Source organism: Pelodiscus sinensis, chromosome 30 (assembly GCF_049634645.1).
Source record: "Pelodiscus sinensis isolate JC-2024 chromosome 30, ASM4963464v1, whole genome shotgun sequence".
Taxonomy (NCBI): domain Eukaryota; kingdom Metazoa; phylum Chordata; order Testudines; family Trionychidae; genus Pelodiscus; species Pelodiscus sinensis.
In genome coordinates, this window is record NC_134740.1 from 1,897,321 (window position 1) to 1,923,113 (window position 25,793).

The 25,793-nt window shown below is 54.9% G+C and overlaps 2 protein-coding genes across 7 annotated transcripts; both read left to right on the forward strand.

Moving 5' to 3' along the window:
• Positions 1 to 3,671: 3,671 nt before the first annotated feature.
• Positions 3,672 to 11,947, forward strand: LOC102459414 (SLA class II histocompatibility antigen, DQ haplotype C beta chain-like). 5 transcript variants are annotated; one of them, XM_075912005.1, is made up of 7 exons: positions 6,683 to 6,849; positions 7,024 to 8,066; positions 8,598 to 8,873; positions 9,540 to 9,809; positions 9,899 to 10,186; positions 10,880 to 10,984; positions 11,547 to 11,947. In XM_075912005.1, the coding sequence occupies exons 2-7, from the start codon at positions 8,000 to 8,002 to the stop codon at positions 11,582 to 11,584; spliced, it is 1,044 nt and encodes a 347-aa protein (XP_075768120.1). In that variant the 5' UTR covers positions 6,683 to 6,849; positions 7,024 to 7,999; the 3' UTR covers positions 11,585 to 11,947. The 5 variants fall into 5 exon arrangements, with proteins under 5 accessions (XP_075768118.1, XP_075768116.1, XP_075768119.1 ...); XM_075912003.1 differs by lacking the exons at positions 6,683 to 6,849; positions 10,880 to 10,984 and adding an exon at positions 3,672 to 3,749 and having other exon boundaries at positions 11,014 to 11,947; XM_075912001.1 differs by lacking the exons at positions 6,683 to 6,849; positions 10,880 to 10,984 and adding an exon at positions 3,862 to 4,850 and having other exon boundaries at positions 11,014 to 11,947.
• Positions 11,948 to 14,191: 2,244 nt separating this feature from the next.
• On the forward strand, positions 14,192 to 19,953 carry LOC142821182 (cathepsin G-like). 2 transcript variants are annotated; one of them, XM_075912007.1, is made up of 4 exons: positions 14,195 to 17,111; positions 17,302 to 17,437; positions 18,800 to 19,072; positions 19,384 to 19,953. In XM_075912007.1, exons 1-4 carry the CDS (start codon positions 17,011 to 17,013, stop codon positions 19,537 to 19,539), a joined length of 666 nt encoding a protein of 221 aa, XP_075768122.1. In that variant the 5' UTR covers positions 14,195 to 17,010; the 3' UTR covers positions 19,540 to 19,953. The 2 variants fall into 2 exon arrangements, with proteins under 2 accessions (XP_075768121.1, XP_075768122.1); XM_075912006.1 differs by having other exon boundaries at positions 14,192 to 17,437.
• Positions 19,954 to 25,793: the final 5,840 nt, after the last annotated feature.

Here is a 25,793-nt window from a genome sequence, read left to right on the forward strand (position 1 = left end):
CCCACCCTTTCTGTCTGTCTATCCCCTCTCTGTATCTATCTATCTGCATCCTTGTGCACCTATCTCTTTTCCCTCCCCTAGCCCATCCATCTACCCCATCCATTTACCTGTCTCAGGGCACACTGGTTAAGCTAAAGCATACAGCAGGTTTATTAGCTACAGGAAGACAGATCGTGAGGGATTACAAGTGGGAGCAAACAGATCAAAGCAGATTACCCAGCAAATAAACAAAACCACAAGCTGAGTCAGAGATACTGGGTAGTTGGGGTCTGAATGAGCAATTTCTCCCCCTGGCTGATGATACAAGCAGACTTGCAGAGTCTTAAGACTCAGCCTGGTTCCCCCTTCCCTGTTCCAAGTCCTTCATCTTGCAGACATTCTTTCAGGTCTGCAAGACATGCATGGTCCTGCCTTGAGGGCGGGGGGCTGGACTCGATGACCTCTTGAGGTCCCTTCCAGTCCTATTATTCTATGATTCTAGGATTCTAGGTGCTGCATTAGGGAGGAATGCCGACCAATCATGAGGTCACTCCCTGCCTTATATTACTTCCCATGTGGCGGGAGCCCGTTGTTCCCAGCTGAGTTCCCTGCCCAGCATGTGGGAAAATGCAGGTGCTAAATTGGAGTTCAGTGTCATGTGATCTGGTCACGTGACCTTGCATGCATTGGCAAGTGACAGCCACCATTACTAACAGGTTGCCTGTAAGGTTCCTAAGAAGACTTAGGGTATGTCTGCACTTGCCCCTTCTTTCGAGAGAGGGATGCAAATGTAGCCATTCGCAATTGTAAATGAAGCCGGGATTTAAATATCCCACACTTTATTTGCATATTTGCGGATGGCGCTAGACCTTATTTTGAAATAAAATCCCTTCTTCCGAAATAACCCTTATTCCTTATAAAATGAGGCTTAACAGTTATTTCCGAAGAAGAGTTTTCTTTCGAAGTAACCGCATCTACACAGCATTTTTTATTTCTAAAGAAGGTATTTCAAAATAACGCCATCCCATGAATATGCAAATGAAGTGCAGGATATTTAAATCCTGGTTTTATTTGCAATTTTGAATGGCTACATTTGCATCCCTCACTCAAACGAGGGTGCAAGTGTAGACATACCCATTGTCTTCTTGATGGACGGTCGGCTCTGTTTATCTTCTCCACTGCTGTGCTGGAACCTCCCATCATGGGTGCTACTTGGAGCGAGCACATTTGAAATACAGATTCATAGTCAATGTTCATAACTTCAGATACAAAAATGACACATGCCCAGAAATAGCATAAATCGTATTCAGCCAATCACATCTTTTCTATTGACACCTTACAGGACCAAAATGCATCCTATTTAGGCTATATCTTAATAAACTATCTCTGTGTTTTAGAGATGTGCATCCATCTGTCTGTCTGGAGTCTCTTCAAGTACTCCTCCTGAAGGATAAGTTCTAGGACCACCAAATTTGGGAGGCAGCTTCCTCTTGTCCTCACTGAAAGCAAGCTCAGAGTTTGGCCGTAACAGGACAATGGGAGGAGCGGGGAATGGGACTGTGTTCCAACCCATGGAAAGGGAGGGGCAGAGAGGAGGGGTGCAATGCTTACAGTCCCCACTGGGGGGCAGTGCGCACAGGAGACTACACTGCAGAGTGATCACTGCAGGCAGCTGCAACACCAAAAGAGTAGCCAGCTCGGGTTGGGCCTCAGCATCTTGCCTGTCACCCAACTGATAAGTGGGGTCCTCCTTATTGAGAGAGAGCCCCCACTGTGGCCCCCCACCCTGGGAGCAGCTGGGAGAAGCAGAGAGCCTCCAGTGCCCCCTGGCCTGTGAAGGGATGGGGGAGGGAGAGACTCCCTAGTCATGATGAAAGCCGCCCTGCCCCAGGAGAGGCCAGGAGGTGGGAAAAAGTCCTGGTGTCCCCCAACCTGCAAGAGGAAAGAGCTTACAGGAAGGGGGAAGGAGAAAGACCCTTCCCTGGGGAGGGGGAAGGAGAAAGATCCTATGTCATGAATCATGGGTAGTGTGAATGGTTAGCGTGAGTGCATGAGTCCATCAACGGGACATAAGCTGAAGAGAGGCTATACTGAGGTCCAGGCAAGAGCTCCGGAGGGTGAGTGCGTGTCTGTGCATGAGTGTGTTGATTTGAATTCAGAACCAGGCTGTTACATTGGGTTAAGGATTAGATGTAGATTGTTAATTATTCCAATTAAAGGTTGCTTTTCATGCCTTTTCATGCTCGTGATGCCTTTTAATGTCTTTTAATTCTGCTTGAATTGCTTAAGGACTAAATATACATATACACGGTGTGCTTTTGAAATTTCCCCCAGAATTGCTTGCAGTCAACGTCTCAAGGGGCAGTCTGTCGGCTGTGGATCTCTTGTTCCACAGGCTGGTTGTAAGACACGGTCAGGAGCTCTGAGTGCTTGACTTGATCATTCGAGCAGCAGCAGCGCCCTCTTGTGACACCTGCCCCAGGAAGGGGGAAGGAGAAAGACCCTGCCCCGGGAAGGGGAAAGGGGGAAGGGGAAGGTCTCCCACCTGGAGAGGGGCCAGTAGAGGGAAAGAGCCCTGGCCACTCTTCCTTTACCCCTCACACCTCCGCATCTTGTCCTGAGGCCCCCAAGATCCTGCCCTCCCCACGCTGCCTGTCCCTTACCCCGAGAGACCCGGGGCAATGCCCTGTAAGTCTTGTTTTGCAGTCCATTCCCGAAATGTGCACCAGTGTCTCTCGGTGGGGGCAGCTGGAGGTTGGGGCCAGCCCCAAGAGTCCCCCTCCTCCTCTGGAGCAAGCTGGATGGCAGCTGGAGGCCAGGGCAACCCCCCAGGCAAGCGTGAGAGTGGGGAAGGCAACTGGACACCAGGCCAGCCCATGGAGCCCCAGTTCCCTACAAAGGAGACACCTGCTAGGGACCATAACCCTGGACCCCTGGGGGTAGCCACACTCCGGGGAGAACCGCCAGCAGAGCAGCTCCAGTCTTACCATCACAAGCAGTTCCAGTAAGCTCCCCTGACCTCCAAGCACCTGTTTTGAGCCCCCTGAGTGGAGTTCTGCATCTCCCACCTCTCCTCGACCCTCCCACCACCTGCCCTGGTCTCGCAACGCCTTGAGCCCCCACCCCTCCCAACACTCTAGCGTAAGCCACCCACCCCCTGTCCTGAGCCCCTCCGTAGCCCTGACCCCTCACCCCCTGAAGGAGGCATTGGCCCTACCAGTCAAGGCCCATTCCCAAAGAGGTTCTAAGGTAGGTCGGCATGCTGCCTCGGTTGCCACCCTCTGGGAACCACAAAGTAATCCCGCTGTGAGGTTAGGTCAAGGTGTTTCTAAACAAGTCAGATGAGCTTGAGCAGATGAAATTCCAGGGCTGTAGGTCTTACTGGGGATACCAATAGGGGCCCACTCTCAGGGGCTGGATCGCCTGGTCTTTATGGAGCCAACGTCAGATTCCGGGAAGGAACAGGTATCCATGGGCTGTTGTGTCGCTCTCTGTTGTAACCTAGAAATTGCCACTAGCTACTAGGGTCACCTGTATCACAGCCTCTTCTAAAGACACTCCTTCTCTAGAGAGGGGGTCACCCGAGAAGATGTCTCCTCCCCCTTTGCTCTGCTCAGCCCTTCCTTTGCATCACCAAGGCAACCCTAGACTACACCTCCTCTCAGACTTCCTTCTCTTCCTGCAGACCCCTGACCGCTGCTGCCCTGAGAACTTCCTCCTCCCACACTCCCTGCACTGTTGAGACTCAATCTTCATCTCTTCTGCTAAAGGTATTGTAGCAGCCCGAACTGGCTTGTTTCCCGTCTTTCTAGTAACCAGAGCCTCCTCTTCAGTTGACTCCATCATCGCAAGAGGACTAGGATCTGACCCTTCCTCCTTCTTTAGCTTGTCTCCTGTCTCTCACCATCTGTGTCTCCTTCTCTACCTTCGCCCTTGCTCTTTCTGCCAAGGAGATTTCTACAGTGGGTTCTCCTTCACCATGACAAGTCTTCTCCGTCTCCAACTCTTTCCAACTTTCCACCACGGTCTGTTTTATACCTGCCCTGGGAGCTGCTCACTCTTGCCGACAGCGTGTTTCCTCTCCTATTTCCCGTGTTTGATATTTGCTTCATTCTAACGTTTTCTCTCACACCTGCTTCCTTCGGAGAAGGGCTGATGTTCCTCGGATGCCGTTGAATAGCTGTCACAAAAACGCTACGTACGCTGCTTATTCTTAACTCTAAGCTTCTAAACCTCTAACCCTGAAGGCATCCCTTCACAGAATGAAACACCCCCACTGGTTTCTCATGTTAATTTCAGTGAGTTCTCCAAAGAAAACAGGAGAATGAGTGGGGGTAAGTTCCCTCTCTCGTCCCCTCCATGGCTCTTAGCTGATCCAGAGGTTATCCGCCTGTTGCGATATGCCAAACAGTCGGGAGGAAACTGAGCTTTAAACCTTCAGTAGCAATGCACCCTAAACACACACATCACTTTAAATAATAGTACTACCGCTGTTCTCTCTCTCGAAAGATTAAACTGCAAACCTGTGACCAGGAAAGGAGAAAATAAACTCTAAGTTCAGCAGCTGCACAGAACAGGAAACTGAAGCTGTTGCTAAGAAGCAGGCACAGGAAACCTGAGTTTCCTCTGCACGGAGAGACAGTCGGTTAGGAGACCTAGACACAGCCTTTGCTCTCTAGCTCAAATTCTTTCACTTTTCCTTCGGGGGACATTCCAAAAGGTCTAAAATGCCTGGAGTCTTTAGACATCCCTGTCACATGCTCCTTCCGCCTTCTGTCTGCAGGAGGGTAAATATTATTCATTTGGACAGCTTGGGTCGTAGGCTCGCCCGCTGAACCGACCAGAGGATAACAAGACTGCACGGAATACAGGTAGGGCCTTCAGGGTTATGACAGGATGCGACAAAATAGTTTAAAAGTTTATTAAAATATATGGAACTAGGAAGTTAGGTCTGTCGTAGAGTGGGCAAAGTTATTTTGCATTGATTAGACTTATAGGAATGTTCAAGAGATTAAATCTATGCCATGGAATTTGTTATTAACACACGTGCAAAAGAGAAGCGAAAGAACAGTTTTAAATGTGTCGGATTTCAACTTCAAGCATTATTCATTGCATGGACTGATTTCCGTGCATAGCAATTTTGAATCAGAAACTCATGAAGCCTCCATTACTTCTTCTGTAACTAATTTGAATTATTTTGTGATTCCTAACAGTGAATTTTTTCTTTACAATGACAGGTAAATGGGTAACTCGATTTTAATTTTGTGAATTAATATTTTTTATGAAGTCCAATCATAATAGTCATGATTTTTTTCCTATGGGGAAAAAAATTATTTGAATCTTTCACTCAGCCTATTCTGGTGTGAAAAGCAGTGCATTCAGCTAATTTCAGTGGCAGGACTGTTCATAGAAAATGCCGTATCTGTAGCTAATCGGGAAGTAGGACTTTATTTTGCACAAACAATTCCACAAAGAAATGAACTCTTCAAAATGTATAATTAGAAAGAAATCAAATAGCTATTTGAGTAATAAAATCAATCCGTGTTACATATGCAGGATTATTACTCTAAAATACAGATGGGATGATTTCTATAAGCCGTTAATATACTCACACATGTTCTTGATTTCCCCTGCTAAGTGACAAAAGACGAGTCTTGTGTAAGTTCAGATCCAGGGCTCTCAGTTCCCACATGGCTGGTGCAGAAGCCAATTCTAAGAGCATATTGAAGTGAATGGAGTTTACTCAACTAACTGACTTAAAACTAGATTCAACTAAGAGTCTTATAAGAAAAAAGAAGTTTAAAGACAAAGTTTGGAAACTGATTAATGTCTCCCGTCTCCCACTCTACTTCCTTTCTTCTTTTCCCTCTCTGAGGGTACGTCTACACTACCACCCTAGTTCGAACTAGGGTGGTTAATGTAGGCAACCGAAGATGCAAATGAAGCCTGGGAAATTTAAATCCCGGACTTAATTTGCAACTTCGGTTGCCTACATTAAGCACCCTAGTTTGAACTAGGGTGGTAGTGTAGACATACCCCAACCTTCTAAAAACTCTGGGTCCCTGTTTTTTTACAGGGCCCGGCTTCTGAGCCCAGATCTTACTTCCTCACCCATGGGGCATGTCTACACAATGGAGAGGATCCACCCTCTGGAAGTCGATTTTCTAGCATTTGATTTAGTGGGTCTAGTGTAGACCCCACTATTAAAAGCTGATGGCAAGCACACATCTACACGCACCAACCCCGTGTCCTCAGCCCTTCTCACCCCCACATCCTCAACCCACTTTCCTTAGCCCCTCATCACCCCTGAACCCTCACCCCTGCACCCTGCAGCTCCCTCCTCACCCCAATTGCTCACCCCTGAACCCCTGCATCCCCAAACCCATAGCCCAGTCCCCTGAGCCCCTCATCACCCCTGTGCCTCTGCACCCCCATACTCCCAGCCACTTTCTGAGCCCCTCCTCACCTCAACCCTTACTCCTGCACCCCCAAACCCACTGCCTGAGACCCAACACTTACTCCTGCACCCCCACTCCCATAGCCTCTTGCTCTGAGGCCCCCACATCCCCAAGGCCCTGCTCTGGCTCCAGCACATCCCAACCCTCAGTCCCTGCTCTGAAGGACACGACGTTCTTCAACATCAAGCTTTTCTTCTTAGGCAAATGGTTCCCAGGAGGCTAGACGGGGGGTGGGGTGGGGTGGGGTGGAGGAGAGGCTATGCAAATAAGGTTCCTCTTCAAACCTGTCTCTGCACATCTCCACCTGCAGCGAGAATCCACAGCCCCTGAGAATCCAGCCGGTCCCCGAAGCATGGGGTCCCCATGCCCTGCCACTTTGCTGGCACCTGCAGGGCTAGGAGGGGTTTCCTTGGTAGGACTTTGGGAGGCGTTGCTCTCGGCGTGACGGAATATGGTTGGGAGTGAGGGCAGCGCAAGGGGCGGTGGAGAAGGGCCTCGAGGCGGCTCATCGCCCACGTCTTGATTGGAATCTGCTCCTTCCACCCCTTGTGTAATTCATGATTTTCCGGTTTTCCTTCTCCCCCAGGGGCCCACTCGCCGGTGGCTCTGAGCCAGCATGGACGAAGCCCAGAGAGACCCGGATGCTGTCACCAGCTGGTTGCTCTCAGCAGCATCTGGAAGGTGGGGTCAGACAGGAGCCCAGGACAGCGCCGGCTTCAACCTGCACACGAAAGCCAGTCCCAGTGTGACTGCAGCCGAGACACAGCCAGGGGGAAGCGACTCTGAGCCCAGCTGAACCCTCCCCCTGCAGTAAACATGCCACGTACCCAGCCACGCACTGAAAGGAGCAGGTGCTGAGCACGTCCCCGGGGAAATCTGCCTGGCTGTACATAGCTGCAGGCTGCCATTGATTCATTCGCTCAGCGGCGCTGGAAAGATTTCTTCTGCCCCCTTCCAGATGGAATCGCCCCCGGGGGGGCTTTGAACCTGGGACCTCGGGAACTTAGTGTAGGAGCCTCTACAGCTCTGTTGGCACCACAGCTTTGGTTCCAGGTCCATGTAACCCACACCCCTAGTGTGGGTGGCTGTCCCCAGCAGTGGCACTTGGATCACTACAGCTGTAGAGGAAGCGCTGTTTAAAAGGACATGGGTTACCACCGCCCGTGCCATGCCATAGAATCATAGAGCCATAGAGCTGGAAGAGACCTCAGAAGGTCATCAAGTCCAGCCCCCTGCTCTAGGCAGGACCAATCCCAACCAAACCAGCACAGGGACCCCTTCAGCGAAGGAAGGTTGGACTGGACACCACTTGGAAACAGCAGCATTATAAAGGGCTCCTTCGGGTGACGTGAAACAAGAGCTTCTCTGACTCATGCAGAGTGGGTGACGAGAATTGTTATGATGGAACGTTAGTCAGGGGAGGGGGGATTTCCCCTTTTTGCGTTTCCAGTCACAGCAGCAGACAGCATGGAGTAGTGGCTGCCAGCCATGCTCTCTCCAGCTCCCTGGCTCCTGTTCCCAGACCCCACCCACAGAGCAGCTGGCCCACCCCCTCCAGGGCGATGGCGCCTTGGGCCACACCTGCCTGGGTCTTCTGGCTCCTGTCGCTCTGCTCCCTCACCAGGGCTGGTAAGTGGCACCCTGTTCTCTGACAGGCCTGGGGCCCATTCCCCACCCCAGAATCTCTCCCAGTGGTGGTCAGGGCTAGGGTAACTTTTTGGGGACCCACCACCAAGCAACACAATCATTCCTGGGGTGGAGTGTGGGGGACACACACACATGGCTGCCATAACCCAACCTGAAGCCCCTATCACAACTTACCCCCTCTTTCTCCTCCCCCAACTAACCCCGGCTTTCGCACCAGGGATCTCCACAATGCCCTTGCTACAGCCCGCCTCTTCCACTCCAGGCCTGCTACCTACCTCCCTCCCTCCCACCGCTCCCCATCCCCCACACCTATAGCCAAGAACCGCCTTCCACCTGAGCCTTCACCCCACCCACTCAGCCCCCTACAACTCTCAGAGCTCCTGAGGTACCCAACCCCCATTGTGTCTGCACGCCGTACTCCCAGCGCTGCTCAATTGCTGGATGGAACCTTGGGTTGCTTCTGCCCCAGATGTCTGGCTCCCCTTCCCATCCCAGTCTCTCTCCTTCCTGCAGGGCTGCACCGTCTCTCCTGTTTCCAGCTCATTTCGCCCCAGGCGGCCCCGGGGCTGCCTAAGAGCATGAGTGTGTTGAGGGTGAACGACCTGGTGCTTGCAGCCTACGACAGCGGCATCCGCAGGCTGGAGCCCCGCAATGGGTACAGCCCGGGCCAGCAGGACAGCCAGCAGTTCTGGAGCGCAGGCAGTTCTAAGTGCCAAGGCTGGGATTCCCAGGGGGATGCCACATACCAAGTCCTAGTGCAGGAGGTGAACGCCAGCGCCCCACAGGCTGGTGAGTCCCTGAGACCAGCCCTTGTCTCAGCTCAGGGCAGGACAGGGGGCTCACAGCAGGTGGGAGAGGTGGGCTGGAAGTTCAAAGGAGTCATTTCCCCCAAATGTGGTGCTGAAAGTGGGGAAAAAGGCCTGGAGCCAGGACTCCTGGGCTATGTCTGCACTGGCGGGTTCTTGTGCAAGAACACATCCACACGGCCATGTGCTTTTGCGCAAGAGCATCCATGGCCGTGTGGACGCTCTTTTGCACAAGAAAGCTCTGAGGGCCATTTTAACCGTAGGGCTTTCTTGCACAAGAAATCCCTGCCACACGTCCATATTGCCTTCTCGTGCAAGAGCTCTTGTGCAAGAAGCCCTCGCTTCCGCCGCTGTACTGTAACTGTTCTTGTGCCATAGTGAGTGGGCCGTGTGGATGCTCTGAGGGTTCTTGTGCAAGAACCCACCAGGGTAGACGTTGCCCTGGTGTCCATGCCTACCTTTGCGAAGAGTATGAGAGGGGAGTCTCGTGGTTGGAAGGGGGGCTGGGAGCCAGGATTCCAGGGTGCCATCCCTGGCTCTGGGAGAGGCGTGGGTTTTGGTGACTGCGGGATCCATACATGCCAGAACTTTGCCCCACATCTCACCCCTGGGGGCAGCGCAGTTGCTCACTTGACCCCTCTGCCCCCAGAGCCCTACTACATGCAGATCCTGAAGACCTGTGAGCTGGATGATGCCACCGGCACGGTCCAAATAGCCACCAGATGTTCCCTCAACGGGGAGGACGTGCTGCACTACCGAGGAGACCAGAACCGCTGGTTCTCGGTGCACCCGGCAGCCTGGCGAGTGGCGGAGCGCTGGAACCGGGCTGCGGAAGTGTTTGGGGCGATGAACCACCTCACCCCTCAACAGTGCCAGTCTTGGATCCAGAGCTCGGCATCATTCATTGCTCAGCAGACAGGTGAGGACTCTGCTGGTGTCCCTCACACCCAACCTGCAGCCCCCTCCCTCTACCAGTCCCTGTGACTAACGACCTTCTCACCCCCCCAGCCCAGCCCACAGGGCACATGGCCCTTGTCCCAAGGACCGAGGCCCGGCTGCGCCTCCTCATCTGCCACGTGACGGGATTCTACCCCCGCCCCATCAAAGTGACCTGGGAGCAGGGTGAGCAGGATTCCCTGTGGGAGCAGCTGAGCAGCGGGATCCTGCCCAATGGGGATCACACCTTCCAGATCCAAGTGTCCATTGAGCTGGGGCAAGAGGGGGCTGGCCCCACAGAGCACGTGTGTGTGGTGAGACACAGCAGCCTGGGGAACACCACCCTAAGGGTGACCTGGGGTGAGTACTGGGGGGGCAGGGCATGGGGGAGTTACAAGAAGAGGCTGGGAATGGGGGCATCTACTCATGGGAGGATCATCGACACAAGGGGATGGGGGCTGAGAGAGGTTGGGAATGCACAAAGGGCGTTTTGGGGGTCCCAGGGATGGGAGGACAGAGAGTGGCACTAGGGGAAGGCGGAGATGGATTGCAGTGTTGTGGGACCCTGGGCCAGAGCAAGTGGGGTCCCCCCCATTCTTTCTGCCTGCAGTCCCCAGAACTCCTGCCAGGGAGTGGGGTCAGGGCACAGGGCCTGGACCCTCCCTGCTGGGTGCCTCTGGTCCTCAGACGGAGCTCTGGGTGAACCCCACACACCCGCCCTGCTCCCAAGCAGGAGCCTGAGTGGGTTGGGGCACAGGGGAGCCCCAATTGCTTGGTGCTGCTGGGCATAGGTGCCGGTGGCCTAGTGGACCATCCACCATTGAGGGAGGGGGAGGTGGCTCAGCGGGAGAGGAAAGCAGAGAGCAGGTTGGGGGGTGGCAGAGAGGACTGGGTAGAGTTGAGGGACAGCCACATGAGTTGTTGGATGGAGCAGACCAGCAGGGGGGAGGGATGCTAGCCCAGAGAGCAGGTGCAGAAGGTAGTCTCTTGGGTAGGGAAGGACACAAAGTTTTGGGGGGCTCCATAGTTCAGTGTGTCTTGGGGCATTTCCAGATTCCCAGCCCACGGTCCAGACAGTTACCATGGAGATTGTAGTTGGCTGCCTCCTCGCTGCCCTGGGAGTTGGGGCCCTGGGCTGGTACCTGAGGAAGAAACTAGGTGAGTGATGGTGTCTGCACTGCCTACAGTTCAACCAACTGGCCGGCTACATGTTCCCCAGCCTCTGGGGGAGTATCTGTCCTGGGCTTCATGGCCGGGCACCAGGAACCCACAGGCATTTCCCCATCCCCTGCTGGCTGCTCTGAGTCACAAATTGGGAAGGAAGCAGGGAGACCACTCAAGCCAGCAGGTGCCTCAGCATCGCCCACGTTCTCCACCAATAAGCTGCTGGAGCTGAGGAGATGGGCAAACTCCAGAAGTGTCTGGCGCCAGGTGTGCTGGTCTCCAGGTAGGCCCACGTGCTCAGGTGAGGATGCCCCATCCTGGAGGGACTTTCCCATGGGTCTCTTTCCTCCAAGGAGATACTGTCTCCCACACACCAGCTCCCTCCCTCCTGCCCTGCCTTTGCACTAGCATAGCTAGGAGTGGAAATCTGAGTGGGCCCTGACTTTTCATTGGGCAGACAATGACGCGATGTTGGAGGGGAGGGGGCAGAAGGATCCCTCTACCTGCTCCCCTCTACCCCACCCTTATTACTCAGCCTGAACCCCCTTTGCCTAAGGATGGAACCACACTTTTGAAGGACAACGAAGCCATTAATTAATCTTCACTGGAAAGAACATTTTGAAGATCTCTTAATCGTAACTCCACGGCTGCAAATGAAGTTCTTCAGTAAATCCCCCAACGACCTTCTAGGGATGAGCTTGGAGACACCCCTCCCCCCAATTTGCACGAGGAATACAATGCCATCAAGCAGATGAAGAACAGCAAGGCAGCAAGTCCGGAGGATATCCCCGCTGAAATCTTTAAAGACGGTGGACCAGAGTTAATTCAGCAGCTTAACTTAGAATTAGCCAAGTGTTTTCTGTTAGTTTTGATTTGTAATCTACTTTTCTCTGCTTGTTTTCACTTAGTACCACTTAAATCCTGCTTCTCGGACTTAATAAAATCACTTTTACTTGCTATCAAGCCCAGTGTAAATAACTGTTACCTGGGGGATCAACCGATGTGCACATTCCCCCTTTCATTGCTTAAAGGGGCTCACCCAAAGAAGTCATTGGGGTTCTGATCCCATTGGGGGCATGTTATTCCAGGAAGTTGTGCCTGAAACTGTCCTCTCCTCAGACCTGAAGAGGGTCAGTGTCTGCGCTGCTTCTTGGGGGCAGGGACCTCAGCTTGGGGCCTTGGCTGGGGGAGTCCAGGGAGCTGGCCCAGCAGGACTGGGCTGGAACCCCCTAAAAACTCTTCTTCATGTCTCATTCAACAGCTCATTTGGCAAATGCTGTCTGTGATGTCGTGGGGGTGTTGTTGCATTCACTCTTTGCTGTATTGGGCAGTGTGTGTGCCTCAGTTTCCCCGGGAGGAGGGAGAGGCTGGGCACGACTCATTGCAGACGTGTGTTGGGCCCCGACACGTTAGGGCCAGACACAGAGGATAACAACTGCTACGTGGGAAAGGTTGACAAAGGATTGGTGGGGCTGCCCCAGGTGGGGGAGGGAGAAGGTGGGGGAAGGGTCACTCTCGGCTGGGTGAGGAGGAGATAAGAATCTGGGGGCAGGAAAAGGGGGTGAAGGGCCCGAATCCCCTTCTCCCTGAGAGGAATAAGGCTGCATGCTCCTGCTCCCTGGGTTCACATCCATCCTGTGCTACGCTGTGTCCCTGTGACCCAATAAATGTTCTGTTCTACTGAGAACCCGCTGAGAGACCTGTCTGGCTACGGATGGGGGTGCGGGGTCGGGGACTGCCCCACACTTCATGACATTGGTGGCAGCGGTGGGATAGACGGTGCCCTGTGACATGTTGCAGGAATCCAAATCTCTCCTTCCCTCTACTCAGTCGCCTCGCTCAACCAGCCGTGGAACGTTCTCACACATGAATGGTTCAGGAAGTTTGTCGGGGCTGAGACCAGAGCGGCAGTGAACACGGACTCCTGGGTTCTGTTCTCTGCTGTGTCATGAGCGCCCTGCACAGTCCCCGCGCCCCGCTTCCAGGTGGCCCAGACACTGCCCCATCCTCTTCTGGGGCTTACCGCCCACCCAGGGGGGCGAGGCTTCTCCGAAATCCTCCCACCATGCTCGGTGGGATCAGGCCGGTCTGCCCCGCCCACTCCGCTCACCACTGTGAGAAAGATCAAAGGGCCCTGTTCAACCCATCCCCAAAATCGGTCACTGCCACCTACAACCCCAGCGGCTGGGCTGAGGCACGGCCTGTCCTTCCCCTGCCGGCTCATGCGATTGGCTGTGGTTGGAAGCTGAGATGCCTGAGCCCCGCCGGCAGATGAGCCTGTGGGCAACTTTTTGATCTCCTCCCCCTCCCCGTTCTTCACAAGTTGAGTCTCTAAAGCAGCCAGACCGGAGGCGGATGCACCCACGCTGCACTAAGCAAACATGCAGGTCCAGATCTTGCTCCTACTCCCCATGGCTTTTCTCCAGCCCCCCAAGACTCAAGCCGGTGAGTACAGGTGGGATTGGTGCCCCTGAAATTTGCAGGGGGAATGGGGAGGTTTCAGAATTCAGTGGGTGATATCTCAGGACTTGTGACCCCTAATGGTCAGTGCACCTACAGAACTGGGTTACAATTTAAGCCGAGCGTGCTCAGGGAGGGATCATCCGGAAACTCATAATTTGCTGATCATTATTGTCCTAGTAAAACAGGGGTGGAACATTGTGTTAGAAGTTGCTGCTGCAGGGCGTCACTAAGACATCTTCCAAATCTGGGGAGCAGCCACAAACCAGTTCCCCAGGGTGTGTCTAGACTACAGGGTTTTCTAGGGAAAAAAAAGTGGCCTTTTTTCAAAAAAAACTTCCCCTGCATCTAGACTGCCGCTGCGTTCTTTTGCAAGTAAATCGAAAGAAGGCGGCAGTTTTTTTCGACCGTGGAAAACCTTATTTTACAAGGAAGAAGGCCTTGGTTCGAAAGTGCTTTTTCAAAAACAGGCGCAATGGAATGCCAACTGGGCTTTTTCGAAAGAGGGCATCCAGACGGCTGGGGTGCTCGGAGCTCTTCTGAAGGGGAAAGGCCCCCGTGTCCCATTCCCGGACTATGGCAGAGATCTTCCGAGTGGGGGTTCTGAGTGCGGCTGTGGGGCAGGGCTTGGGGAGAGGGGTGTGAGAGGGTGGAGGTGGGGGTTCTGGGCAGTGAGGAGATGGGGGTGCAGGGCTTGGGGGGTCCATGTGGGGCACGGGGGAGTTGTGGGAGGGCTGTGGGGGGCACTGTGCTGCAGCAGGATCTGTGGGTGGACAGGTGGTGCTGGGTGGGGCACCTAAAATTTGGGGGGACCCCCAGTCCCTGCAGGTGGTGGGGACACCCCTGTGTTCCCAGCCATCAGAAATAGTATAGGGCTGCCCCAACTGTAAATCCAGCCCTGGGTGGGCTATGGCTCTCCGAGCACCCCTAGGGGATAAGGAGCCCCCTCCCCCACACCTGGCTCCTTTGGATCCCTGCTGCCAATTCCTGCCCCAGCCAGCGAGGTTGGCCAAAGGCCCAGGGCCAGGACCAAGAAACCTGGGACCCATTCTCCGCTCTGCCCAGGATCTCTGGGACACGTGGTTTCCTGATAGGCACCCACATCATATGAACGAGAGGCCACCCAATGAAATGAATGGGCAGAAGGTTTAAAACAAAGAAAAGGAGGTTCTTTTTCACACAGTCAACCTGTGGAACTCCTCGCCTGAGGAGGTGGTGAAGGCTAGGATTATACCAGAAAGAGAACTAGATAACCTCCATAAATGTAAGTCCATCAATGACTATTAGCCAGGCTGGGTAAGGAATGGTGTCCCCAGCCTCTCTTTGTCAGAGGGTGGGGATGGATGGCAGGAGAGAGATGGCTTGAACATTCCCTCTTCCGTTCCCTCCCTCTGGGGCACCTGGCATTGGCCACTGTCAGCAGACAGGATGCTGGGCTGGACGGACCTTTCATCGAACCCAGTCTGGCCGTTCTGATGTTCATATGTAAATCCCATAGGCAGATATAGGAACAATCGCCCTGCGCCTCAGTTTCCCCATCTGTAGAAAGAGAGGCATCCGCTTGTGCCTGTCTCTGTTAGACACTGGTGGGGCAGGGCGTGTGAGGGAGTGCAGCACCCGGCCCTATGGGAGCTCTGAGTTTGGTCTAGGGGCGATGAGGTGGATATGGGCTATTTACCAACACTCCCACCCCCTTGAGTGAAGACTTGCTCACAGCTGAACCGTCACAAAAGGGTTTTGATTTCCCCATGGGCAAAGCCCCAGAGCAGGTCTTGTCCAGGGAGCCCACGTAGATTATCACATGAACGTCCCCCCCCCCCACCGGGTGGCGACTCGGTTTCCCCAGAATAATGGAGGCGGGTGGCAGGCGAGGTGTCACGAGGAAAAGGCCGTTTGTAACCACCCCAATTTTCATGGGACCGAATTTTTCGCGCATCAGGCTTGGAGCATCCCTGGCTGGTCACCGGATGCTGGTGAAGGAGACACGTCTGGGGCAGCAGGATCTAACCTGGGGTCCCCAATGCCATGAACTCCAGGCAGGCCCTACTCCCGGTGTGTTCAATAACCATTCCCCACCCAGCCAGCTCAGAGCTGTGGATTGGCCCTCCAGCCCCATGGGGTGTCCAGTGTGGGGCAGAGATGAGCAGGGGGCCTGGATCCAGGCCCAAGGATCCCCCAGAAAGGGGATGAGGCAGTGGGCATCCCCTTTGGGATGGGGAGCTGGATCCCCACTCAGGGAGGGGGCTCTTTGTATGGACCTGGTCTCCCCGCAGGTGAGATCATCGGGGGAAGGGAAACCCAGCCCCACTCCAGGCCCTACATGGCCTATCTGAAAATACAGCACGGAGACAAATACTTTCGCTGCGGCGGGTTCCTGGTGGCGGAGAATTTCGTACTGGCCTACCCCGCCCACTCTGCTCACCAATGTGAGAAAGATCAAAGGGCCCGGTTCAACCCATCCCCAAAATCGGTCGCTGCCACCTACAACCCCCAGCGACTGGGCTGAGGCACGGCCTGTCCTTCCTGTCGGCTCATGCGGTCAGCTGTGGTTGGAAGCTCAGGCACCTGAGCCCTGCACACAGACCAACGTGTGGGCGACTTTCCGATCTCCTCCCCCGCCCCGTTCTTCTCAAGCTGAGTCTCTAAAGCAGCCAGACCGGAGGCAGATGCACTGACCCTGAGCTAAGCAAACATGCAGGAACACCTATTGCTTCTCCTCCCCATGGCTTTTCTCCTGCCCCCCAAGGCTCATGCCGGTGAGTACAGCTGGGATTGGCGCCCCTGAAATTTGTGGGGGGAATGGGGAGGTTTCACGATTCAGTGGGTGATTTCTCAGGACTTGTGAGAACCGCTACCCCAATGGTCACCGCACCCATAGAACAGAGCCTGCCTAGCGAGGGATCATTCGGAAACCCATAATTTGCAGACCATTATTGTCCTAGTAAAACAGGGGTGGCAGATTGTGTTAGAAGTTGCTGCTGCAGGGTGTTACTAAGATACCTTCCAAATCTGGGGAGCAGCCACAAACCAGTTCCCCAGAGACAAAAAGGCTAATTGATCTGCCAGCCAATTATCAACAGAATCTAATTGGCCACCCCCTGGTTAAAGTGGCAGGGAAGAAAGTGGGGGTGAAAAGTGGGCATCTTGAGAATGAAACAGCTTGTGAGTCTCATCGGGACAAACCGTTTTTCTCCTGCGTCCCAGCCGGAGAGGGGACTGCAGGGTCTAACATGGGGCTAACTCCAGACAGGGAGATTCCTGCCCCAATCCCGGGGTGTTGGGCACCGATTCCCCACCCAGCCAGCTCAGAGCTGTGAATTTGCCCTCCAGCCCCATGGGGGGCCAAGTGTGGGGCAGAGCAGAGCAGGGGGCTGGAATCAAGAGACACGGATCCACCAGGCAGAGCATCATGATGGGGGGGTGAGGTATTGGAGGGTCCCCTTCTGTATGGGGAGCAGGGTTCCAGCCCAGGGCGGTGCTGGAGCCCTTTGTATGAACCTGGTCTCCCCCCAGGTGAGATCATCGGGGGATGGGAATCCCGGCCCCACTCTAGGCCCTATATGGCCTATCTGAAAATAAAAGATGGAAAGAAACACGGTCGCTGCAGCGGGTTCCTGGTGGCGGAGAACTTCGTACTCACGGCCGCTCACTGCTACGGACGGTCAGTGCCTCTGGGCTGGGACGTGGGGGCAGGAAGGGAATGGGAAAGCCACATCCCCCAAAGCCAAGACCCTGCTGCCCTGCCCGCAAAGGGCGTACGCTCCTTCCTCATCCCTCACAACATGGACCCTCCGGCTGCATGCCCCGTTGGGGGCACCCTCCTGCCCTAACCTTGCTCCTGGTCTTTACAGCCAAGTCACAGTACTCATGGGAGCTAATGACATCAGCCAACCAGAAGCCACCCAACAAGAGATCCCGGTGCTTCTCCAGATCCCGCACGAAGGATACGACGAACACACGCTAAAAAACGACATCATGCTGCTGCTGGTACTCATGCCTCCCTTCCCCCCGCCCCAGTGACCTCACACTGCTGCAGGTACCACCCCCATCCCTTCCCCCCACCCCAGTGACCTCACACTGCTGCAGGTACCGCCCCCATCCCATCCCCCACCCCCAGTGACCTCACACTGCTGCAGGTACCGCCCCCATCCCATCCCCCACCCCAGTGACCTCACACTGCTGCAGGTACCGCCCCCATCCCATCCCCCACCCCCAGTGACCTCACACTGCTGCAGGTACCACCCCATCCCATCCCCCACCCCCAGTGACCTCACACTGCTGCAGGTACCGCCCCCATCCCATCCCCCACCCCCAGTGACCTCACACTGCTGCAGGTACCGCCCCATCCCATCCCCCACACCCAGTGACCTCACACTGCTGCAGGTACCGCCCCATCCCATCCCCCGCCCCAGTGACCTCACACTGCTGCAGGTACCGCCCCCATCCCATCCCCCACCCCCCAGTGACCTCACACTGCTGCAGGTACCGCCCCCATCCCATCCCCCGCCCCAGTGACCTCACACTGCTGCAGGTACCGCCCCCATCCCATCCCCCACCCCCCAGTGACCTCACACTGCTGCAGGTACCGCCCCCATCCCATCCCCCGCCCCAGTGACCTCACACTGCTGCAGGTACCGCCCCCATCCCATCCCCCACCCCCCAGTGACCTCACACTGCTGCAGGTACCGCCCCCATCCCATCCCCCGCCCCAGTGACCTCACACTGCTGCAGGTACCACCCCCATCCCATCCCCCACCCCCAGTGACCTCACACTGCTGCAGGTACCACCCCCATCCCTTCCCCCCACCCCAGTGACCTCACACTGCTGCAGGTACCGCCCCCATCCCTTCCCCCCACCCCCAGTGACCTCACACTGCTGCAGGTACCGCCCCATCCCATCCCCCACCCCCAGTGACCTCACACTGCTGCAGGTACCACCCCCATCCCATCCCCCACCTCCAGTGACCTCACACTGCTGCAGGTACCACCCCCATCCCATCCCCCACCTCCAGTGACCTCACACTGCTGCAGGTACCACCCCCATCCCATCCCCCCACCCCCAGTGACCTCACACTGCTGCAGGTACCACCCCATCCCATCCCCCACCCCCAGTGACCTCACACTGCTGCAGGTACCGCCCCATCCCATCCCCCACCCCCAGTGACCTCACACTGCTGCAGGTACCACCCCATCCCTTCCCGCACCCCCAGTGACTTCACACCGCAGCCGGTACCACACCTTTCCTATCTACCTGCCTGAAGTGACCCCCCTCGGTGTTGAGGAGCATTTGATGTCTCCATATTCTTGCCTCCGACCCTCATATTCTATGTCGTCCTTCTCATGTTTCAGCTGGAGTGGAACGTGTCACCGACCATGTGGGTGGGGGCCATCGCCCTGCCCAGCGCTCACGAGAGGGTGGAGCCAGGGACCCTGTGCACCGTCGCCGGCTGGGGCAGCCTTTGGCCAGATGCTGTGTTTTACGCAAACACGCTCCGGGAAGTGGACGTGCTGGTGATGCCGGACGCCGCGTGTCCGAGGAACCCGGACTGGCTGTATCGTCACTACGACCCCGCCACCATGATGTGTGTGGGGGACCCAGCCCAGCTGTACGACACTGCAAAGGTGCCTCCCCTCTTGGCTTCCACCCCCCTGGGCAATTGGCTGTGACGGATGAGGCTGTTGGAGTTCTTGTCAGGGCTCCGAGTGGCCATCAGGCCCCGTTGCACCAGGCGCTGTCCAAGCCAATGGGGAGATTTCTGGTCTTGTCTTGGGGGAAGGGCCAGAGACCAGCTGGACAGAGGGGAGTGGGATACTGAATCTAGCGGGGTCATGGGAGGGGCCAAGGAGAGACCTGGGGGGTGTCACTGGGCCGCGGATGAGCGAGAAACGACTCCCGGAGCCGTTTTCCATCTGTGGCTTGTTCTGTTCCGCAGGGCGACTCCGGGGGCCCCCTGGTGTGCGGAGGGACAGCCCAGGGCATCGTCTCCTGGGGGCCTTGCAAAGCTCCTGGGGTCTACACGAAAATCTCCGTCTTCGTGCCCTGGATACGAGACACAATGAAGATTTTTCAGCCTGGAGCCCGGCCGTGAATCCCTGCCCAGGCCAAAGCTGGGAGCTGATACAGTTCCCCTCACGCAGCCCCCAAACTAGCAGCATGCAGGCAGGGAGTCTAGGGGAGTTAGGAGCGAGGTTCAAGCCCCTGGGATACAGGACACACCCCCACCAGACCCGGCGGATTGGGGCTCGGCCCCGTGTCAGCTGGTTGGTGAGGTTTGTGGCAGATCCCTGCCCTGCTGGGCCACTTGAAACCTGCCCTGCCCTCCCTGGGCCGTTCCCACGGTTAGTTGCCAGGGTTAATGCCCGTTCCACACACCCCAGTGCCCCGCACCGGCCAGGCGAACGGAAGGAACGGAGTGACTGCAGATCCATCTCCGGGGCTGATCCCTCATTCCCACGCCATGACCTGCCCTGCCCCCAGCCTGCTGCATTTCTCCTGCTTCATACCCAGCATGGAATAAAAATGAAATTACAAAAAAAGTGACTCTGGGACTGATCTATTTACGTAGCTTTCCATCCCCACACACCTCCTCCTATCTATCTATCCCCATACACCCCCCCCATCTATCTATCTGTCTATCTGTCTATCTATCTATCTATCCCCACACCACCCCCTCTCTCTATCCCCACACCACCCCCCCTCTCTCTCTCTCTATCCATCCCCAGACACCCCCTCTATCTATCCATCCCCAGACACCCCCCTCTATCTATCTATCTATCTATCTATCTATCTATCTATCTATCTATCTATCTATCTATCTATCTATCTATCTATCTATCTATCTATCCCCACACACCCCCTCTCTCTATCTATCCCCACACCACCCTCTCTCTCTATCCCCACACCACCCCCTCTCTCTCTCTCTCTATCTATCCATCCCCAGACACCCCCTCTATCTATCCATCCCCAGACACCCCCCCCCTCTCTCTCTCTCTCTCTCTCCCCCCCCCCCCCCCCCCAGAGGAGGCCTGGATCCCACTAGACTCATTCCCAGCAGGGATGGTCCAGCCAGTGGTGTATTCTGCCCCCACGTGTGCAGGGACTCTGGCATGCAGTGAACTTCCAGCTCTTCAGCAGCCCAGCTGACTGGTGCCCTAGCCTGCTAAACCTGGGTGCTCGGCTGTGGTTGGAAATTGAGATTTCCAGGGAACCAATGGAACCAGAGAATCCGAGAGCAGGCAGAGATCTCAGGAGGCATCCAGTCCAGCCCCCTGGCCAAAGCAGGACCAACCCAACTCAATCATCCCAGCCAGGGCTTGGTGAATTTGGGACTTACACACCCCTCGGGATGGAGATCCTACCCCCTCCCCAGGGAACCCACTGGTGTCCATGACATGGCCTCTCCCGTAGCCTCCCCAATGACGCTCTCCCACCTCTGCCTGGATACTGCTGTTCCACTTGAGCCATCCCACTGCTGCCCCTTGATACGGGCAGCGCGGAACACCAGGGCTGCGGGGCTTTGGGTGCGGTGAGTTTGTCAGGACTGAGACCAGAGGGGCTCGGGAAGGACAGGGAGTATCTCGCCAGTTGGCACAAAGTGTCCCCAGTGCTCGGTGGGCAGTGGTGCGGGGGTTGCTTCTAGCAGCAATGATTTGTCAGGGAGCCAGCACTCCTGGGCGCTCTCCCCGGTGCTCTCCCCACCCCGAGAAGGGAGCAGGGTCCAGTGGTTGGAGCAGGGCTACAGTGATACCGAAAGAAGCTATAAGCTGGGTGGCCCAGGGTCTACGTGTCTCTCGGCTGTGCCGCTTCCCGTCTGCACAGTCCCATCTCCCAGGCGTAGGTTGTCACTGAAATGGCCACATCTCCTGCATGTAGTGACAGACTCTCTGGGGGTGCTACTGTAAAACCCTCCCCCTGCAATTGTGTGCTTGCTCTGCCAACCCCAGCTGGCTCACGTCTGCCCTCCCCCTGAAGACAGATCGAACGGTCCTGTTCCCACCTGCCATCAAGATCAGTCGCTGCCTCCCCATCCCCACCACAGAGACACTGGCAGGGTGCTGAGCGGAGATGGGACCAGGGGAGTCCGAGCCCATATGTGCCCAGCTGTGAACCAGCACCCAGAACAGCCCTGGAGCCTGCTGGACACATCCCCCCTGGAGTCTGCTCCATCCAGTGGGGCATCATCCGGCCGGCTGTGCAGGGACTCAGCTACTGGGCTGACTCATGTTCTATTCTTGCCACCAGACTGTGTGGTTGGCTGTGGCTGGAAACAGATGCACCTGAGCCCTGCAGTTAGATGAGCGTGTGGGTGACCTTGAGATTTCCTGCCCCCTTGAATCCCTCCCCCCAAGCTGAGTCCATAAACCCTGCAGGTCTGCAGCAGAGGCACTGTCCCTGCACTGACTGCAGACATGCAAGTTCATTTCTTGTTTCCGCTCCCCATGGCCTTTCTCCTGCTGCCTGGGACATGGGCTGGTGAGTAGAGCTGGCTTTGAGGGTCCTGGAAGTGTGGGGTGAATGGAGGTTTTCAGGGATTGCATTTGGTGTGTGTTACCTCAGGCCTGTGACAGATTGTAGCCCTTTGTTCCCCGCTTACACAGGATTATGATGCATTTTAGTCCTAGCGTGCCTTTTAAGTATCACCTGAAAACTCATAATTTGCTGACCATTATTGTCTGGATAAAATAGCCATTGCAGGTACAGTGATAAGATTATACTGCGGCATGTTTCTCAGACATGTTTCACGTGTGTGGCGCCACCACAAACCGGTTCCCTAGAGATAAAAGACTAGCCGATGCTTCAGCCAGGTGTCAATGAAATAAAATGCCCCTTCTCTCGGTTAAATTGGCCATTCTGGGGTAGGAAGTAGAACCTAGATGAAAACTTTGCCTCATGATAAACAAAAAGCTTGGGACACTTGACTGCACAGACCATCTCTCTGACGGAAGATGATTCTGAAAGAAGAGAAACAACTAAGCAAAGGGAGAGCAGACCCCCCCCCCAAAAAAATTTGCCTTTGTCTCTCGACTTCTGGCGTTCCCAACACTGGATGCACAGAGGCAGCAGCAGGGGATTGAGGGAGGGATCCTGAGAGAGGCAAATTTTGCAGGAAGGTGGTGGGAAAGATCTCCCCAGGCAGAGATGAAAACATGTCACTGTCCTGTTCAGCGGCGATGTCTGTGAGAGAGGATGTGGCGGTTTGTCTCACACAGCGCCGATAGAATCATAGACTCGATAGAAGTAGGAATAAGACCCTCCGGAAAAGGGCACTTTTTCCGGAGGATCGGGGCCAGTGTAGACGCTCTTTTCCGGCTTTTTTAAAAGCCGGAAAAAAGCGGCGGACATTTTTATTTAAATGCCGCGGGGGATATTTAAATCCCCCGCGGATTTCCCTACGATGACTAGTGAAATTTACATGCCCCTTCCGGAAAAGGGGCCAGTGTAGACGTAGCCAAGGAGTCGTTCTTCCGCTCTACTCTGTGCTAATTAGGCCTCAGTTGGAGGATTGTGTCCAGCTATGGGCTCCACATTTCAAGGAAGACATGGAGACATTGGAGAAGATCCAGAGAGGAGCAACAAGATTGATGAACATGAGCTAGGAGGGAAGGCTGAAAGAATTGGGCTTGTTGAATTTGGAAAAGGGAAGACCGAGAGGGGATATGGTAGCGGTTTTCAGGTATCTAAAAGGGTGTCGTCAGGAGGAGGGGAAAAACATTGTTCTCCTTGTCCTCTGAGGATAAGACAAGAAGCAAGGGGCTTAAATTGCATAAGGCTACATCTAGGGTATGTCTAGACTACAGGGTTTTGTCGACAAAACTATACCTGAGTCTACACTTCCGCTGAGTTCTGTCGACATAACATCGAGTGAACTCAGCAGTTTTGTCGATGACAGTAAACCTCATTTTACGAGGAATAACGCCTTTTGTCGATAGAGTTCTGACGACAGAAGGTGTTATTGAATCTACATTGTCCTTTGCGTCCACGCTGTTATGTCGACAAAGCGGCTTGCTTTGTCGACAGAACTGGCTGTCGTCTAGATGCTCTTTGTCGACAGAAGCTTTGTCGACAAAAGCCTGTAGTCTAGACGTACCCCGAGACTTCACGCCTTTTTGGACAGAGGCTGTGTTTAGACACAGGTATAGTTTTTTTTTAAAGGCCACTTTTTTCAAAAAAATCCTGTAGTCCAGACACAGCCTAATGGAAGTTGAAGTTGGACATTCGGAAAAACTTCCTGCCTGTCGGGGTGGCCAAACACTGGAACAAGTTGCCGAGAGAGGTTGTGGAATCTCCATCCCTGGAGATATTTAAGAGGAGATTGGACAGACACCTATCAGGGATGGTCTAGACAGTACTGGGCCCTGCCATGAGGACAGGGGACTTGACTTGTTGACTTTTGAGGTCCCTTCCAATTCTAGGGTCGCACAATTCTCGAAAGGGGCATTGACCCCCCCCCCCAAATGATCTATCCCTGTCTCTGCCCACGGCACTCACTGCATCAGAAGTACAGAGGAGGCAGAATTGAATGGAGTGGGGGACCCTCCCTGAAGGCAATTTGGCCAGTCCGACGGCAGAGAGAGGGAATCATAAGGCCAAGTTTTTACCAAACTGAGCACTGTCCGGTACAGGGGTGAGCAGAGGGGTTCAGAGTGTCACGGGGAGTCTCCCCCAGTGCCAACAGTGGTCAGTGTCACCCCCACCGTGTACAGAGGAGCAGGGGAAGGGCAAAACTCACCCCCTGGATCAGAGACAGCAGATCCTAGAGGGGAAAGGCCCCCCGTCCCTCTCCACACCCTGGAGCCTGCCCGTCCCCCACTCTGAGGCCTGATCAAGGTTGGCGCCCCTCGAGGGGACAGGCCCCCGCCCTGTGAGACCCCCAGCTTTGGAAACAGGAAGCCCATGCAGGTCTGCAGAGCATGATCTTTGTCCATCATTGAGGGTGAAGGAGACGTGACCACTGAACCCAATGGGGGGGGTCTGTTCTTCCTGTGATCTCCCAGGGCTCACACCGGCTCGCGGTGAGCTGGGGGTGATGGTTGTAAGGCCAAGATGGTTGGCGGTGCCAGAGAGATGTGGCCTCCCCCTCCCATCCATTGGAGCCCAGCCGGTTCTGCTGCTTGGGAGGAGATGGGCCAATGTTGTTATTGTGGGTTGGGTTCCTCTTTCTTTTGGGACTAGGACTTTGTGGTGGAAAGCAACCAGATATGAGGTCCTGAGGCTCTAGATCAGTGGACATACGTCAGGGGAGGTTGTGACGGACCGGGCCGTGTCTGGGCACAGCTGAGGGCATCCGCTCAGGGCAAATTGCTCAAATCCTGGGCTCCTTACAGCCCCCAGACTGGTGACCTCTCCAAATAGGCCACAAACCAGTCCCACAGAGCGCTTCAGCTGCCTGCCTGAAGCCTCCCGAGCAAAACCCCTCCGACACGCCAGCAATATCCGTGCCCCAGATGGCCCCAGGCCTCATACACAGGTGGGGGGTCCTAGCACCCAATCCCACCTACCCCGAACAAGTTCTGTCAGGTTCCAAGAAACCAGCCACAGATCCCTGGTCAATTTACCCTCTGGATCTTACCCACAAATCACGCTGGGCCAGTCCTTTAGAATCTAAAACTAAAGGTTTATTATCACAAGAAAGAAAAGCCTGAGAGTGAGGTTGTTAAAGAATAGTATGTTACATGCACCGAATCTCCCAGTCCTCGATGCAGGCTCTAGCAGAGATGTTACAGCTGCTGGTTTAGTTCTTGTTGCACATCCTAAGATCAGGATGGGTTCACAGGTCTTCCAGGCTCTTCGATCCCTGCAGTGCTGCCTCTGGGATGAAGTGCTGAGCTGAGAACAAAATGGCATCGACCACATGGCCTCTTTATACCTCCTTCCTGGCCTCTTCTTGTATGCAGCAAGTCACCTGGTCAGAGGCCAATATCTAAGTTCCCTGCTGGCAGCTCTCAGGTGACAAACCCCATTCTTTGGGTGTGTCCATAGCCCATTGAGAGCCATTGCCCCACAGGGCTTTGCTACTCAGCCTGTCCATAGCTATGCTTAACCACAATCAGAGAAATATTCAGCTTCCACACAGATTACAGATTCCTACCTACACACACAGACATTATACACTCACATAAATTGCGTACATAAGATCAGCAAACAATAAGCTCCTATTCAATACCCCACATGGCTCCCTTTTATACCAATTTCTGGGGCCAACACCCCCACCTAGGGGTGCAGCAGCGATCTGGCTGCTTCCCTCCAATTCGGTAATGTGACAGAGGTGTCACTGGGACCATGACTGGGGAGGTGGTTGCATTCACTCTTCGCTGGATTGGCTTGGGTGTGTGCCTCAGTTTC

Bases quoted from the DNA above. Each gene is read 5' to 3' on its own strand.
- LOC102459414 (XM_075912003.1), top strand. From the start codon at position 8,000: ATGGCGCCTTGGGCCACACCTGCCTGGGTCTTCTGGCTCCTGTCGCTC. The intron at 9,810-9,898 runs GTGAGGACTCTG...TCACCCCCCCAG, and splicing joins ATTCATTGCTCAGCAGACAG to CCCAGCCCACAGGGCACATG. The intron at 10,187-11,013 runs GTGAGTACTGGG...CACTGCCTACAG, and splicing joins CACCCTAAGGGTGACCTGGG to TTCAACCAACTGGCCGGCTA.
- LOC142821182 (XM_075912006.1), top strand. From the start codon at position 17,033: ATGGAAAGAAACACGGTCGCTGCAGCGGGTTCCTGGTGGCGGAGAACT. The intron at 17,438-18,799 runs GTACTCATGCCT...CTCATGTTTCAG, and splicing joins ACGACATCATGCTGCTGCTG to CTGGAGTGGAACGTGTCACC. The intron at 19,073-19,383 runs GTGCCTCCCCTC...TCTGTTCCGCAG, and splicing joins AGCTGTACGACACTGCAAAG to GGCGACTCCGGGGGCCCCCT.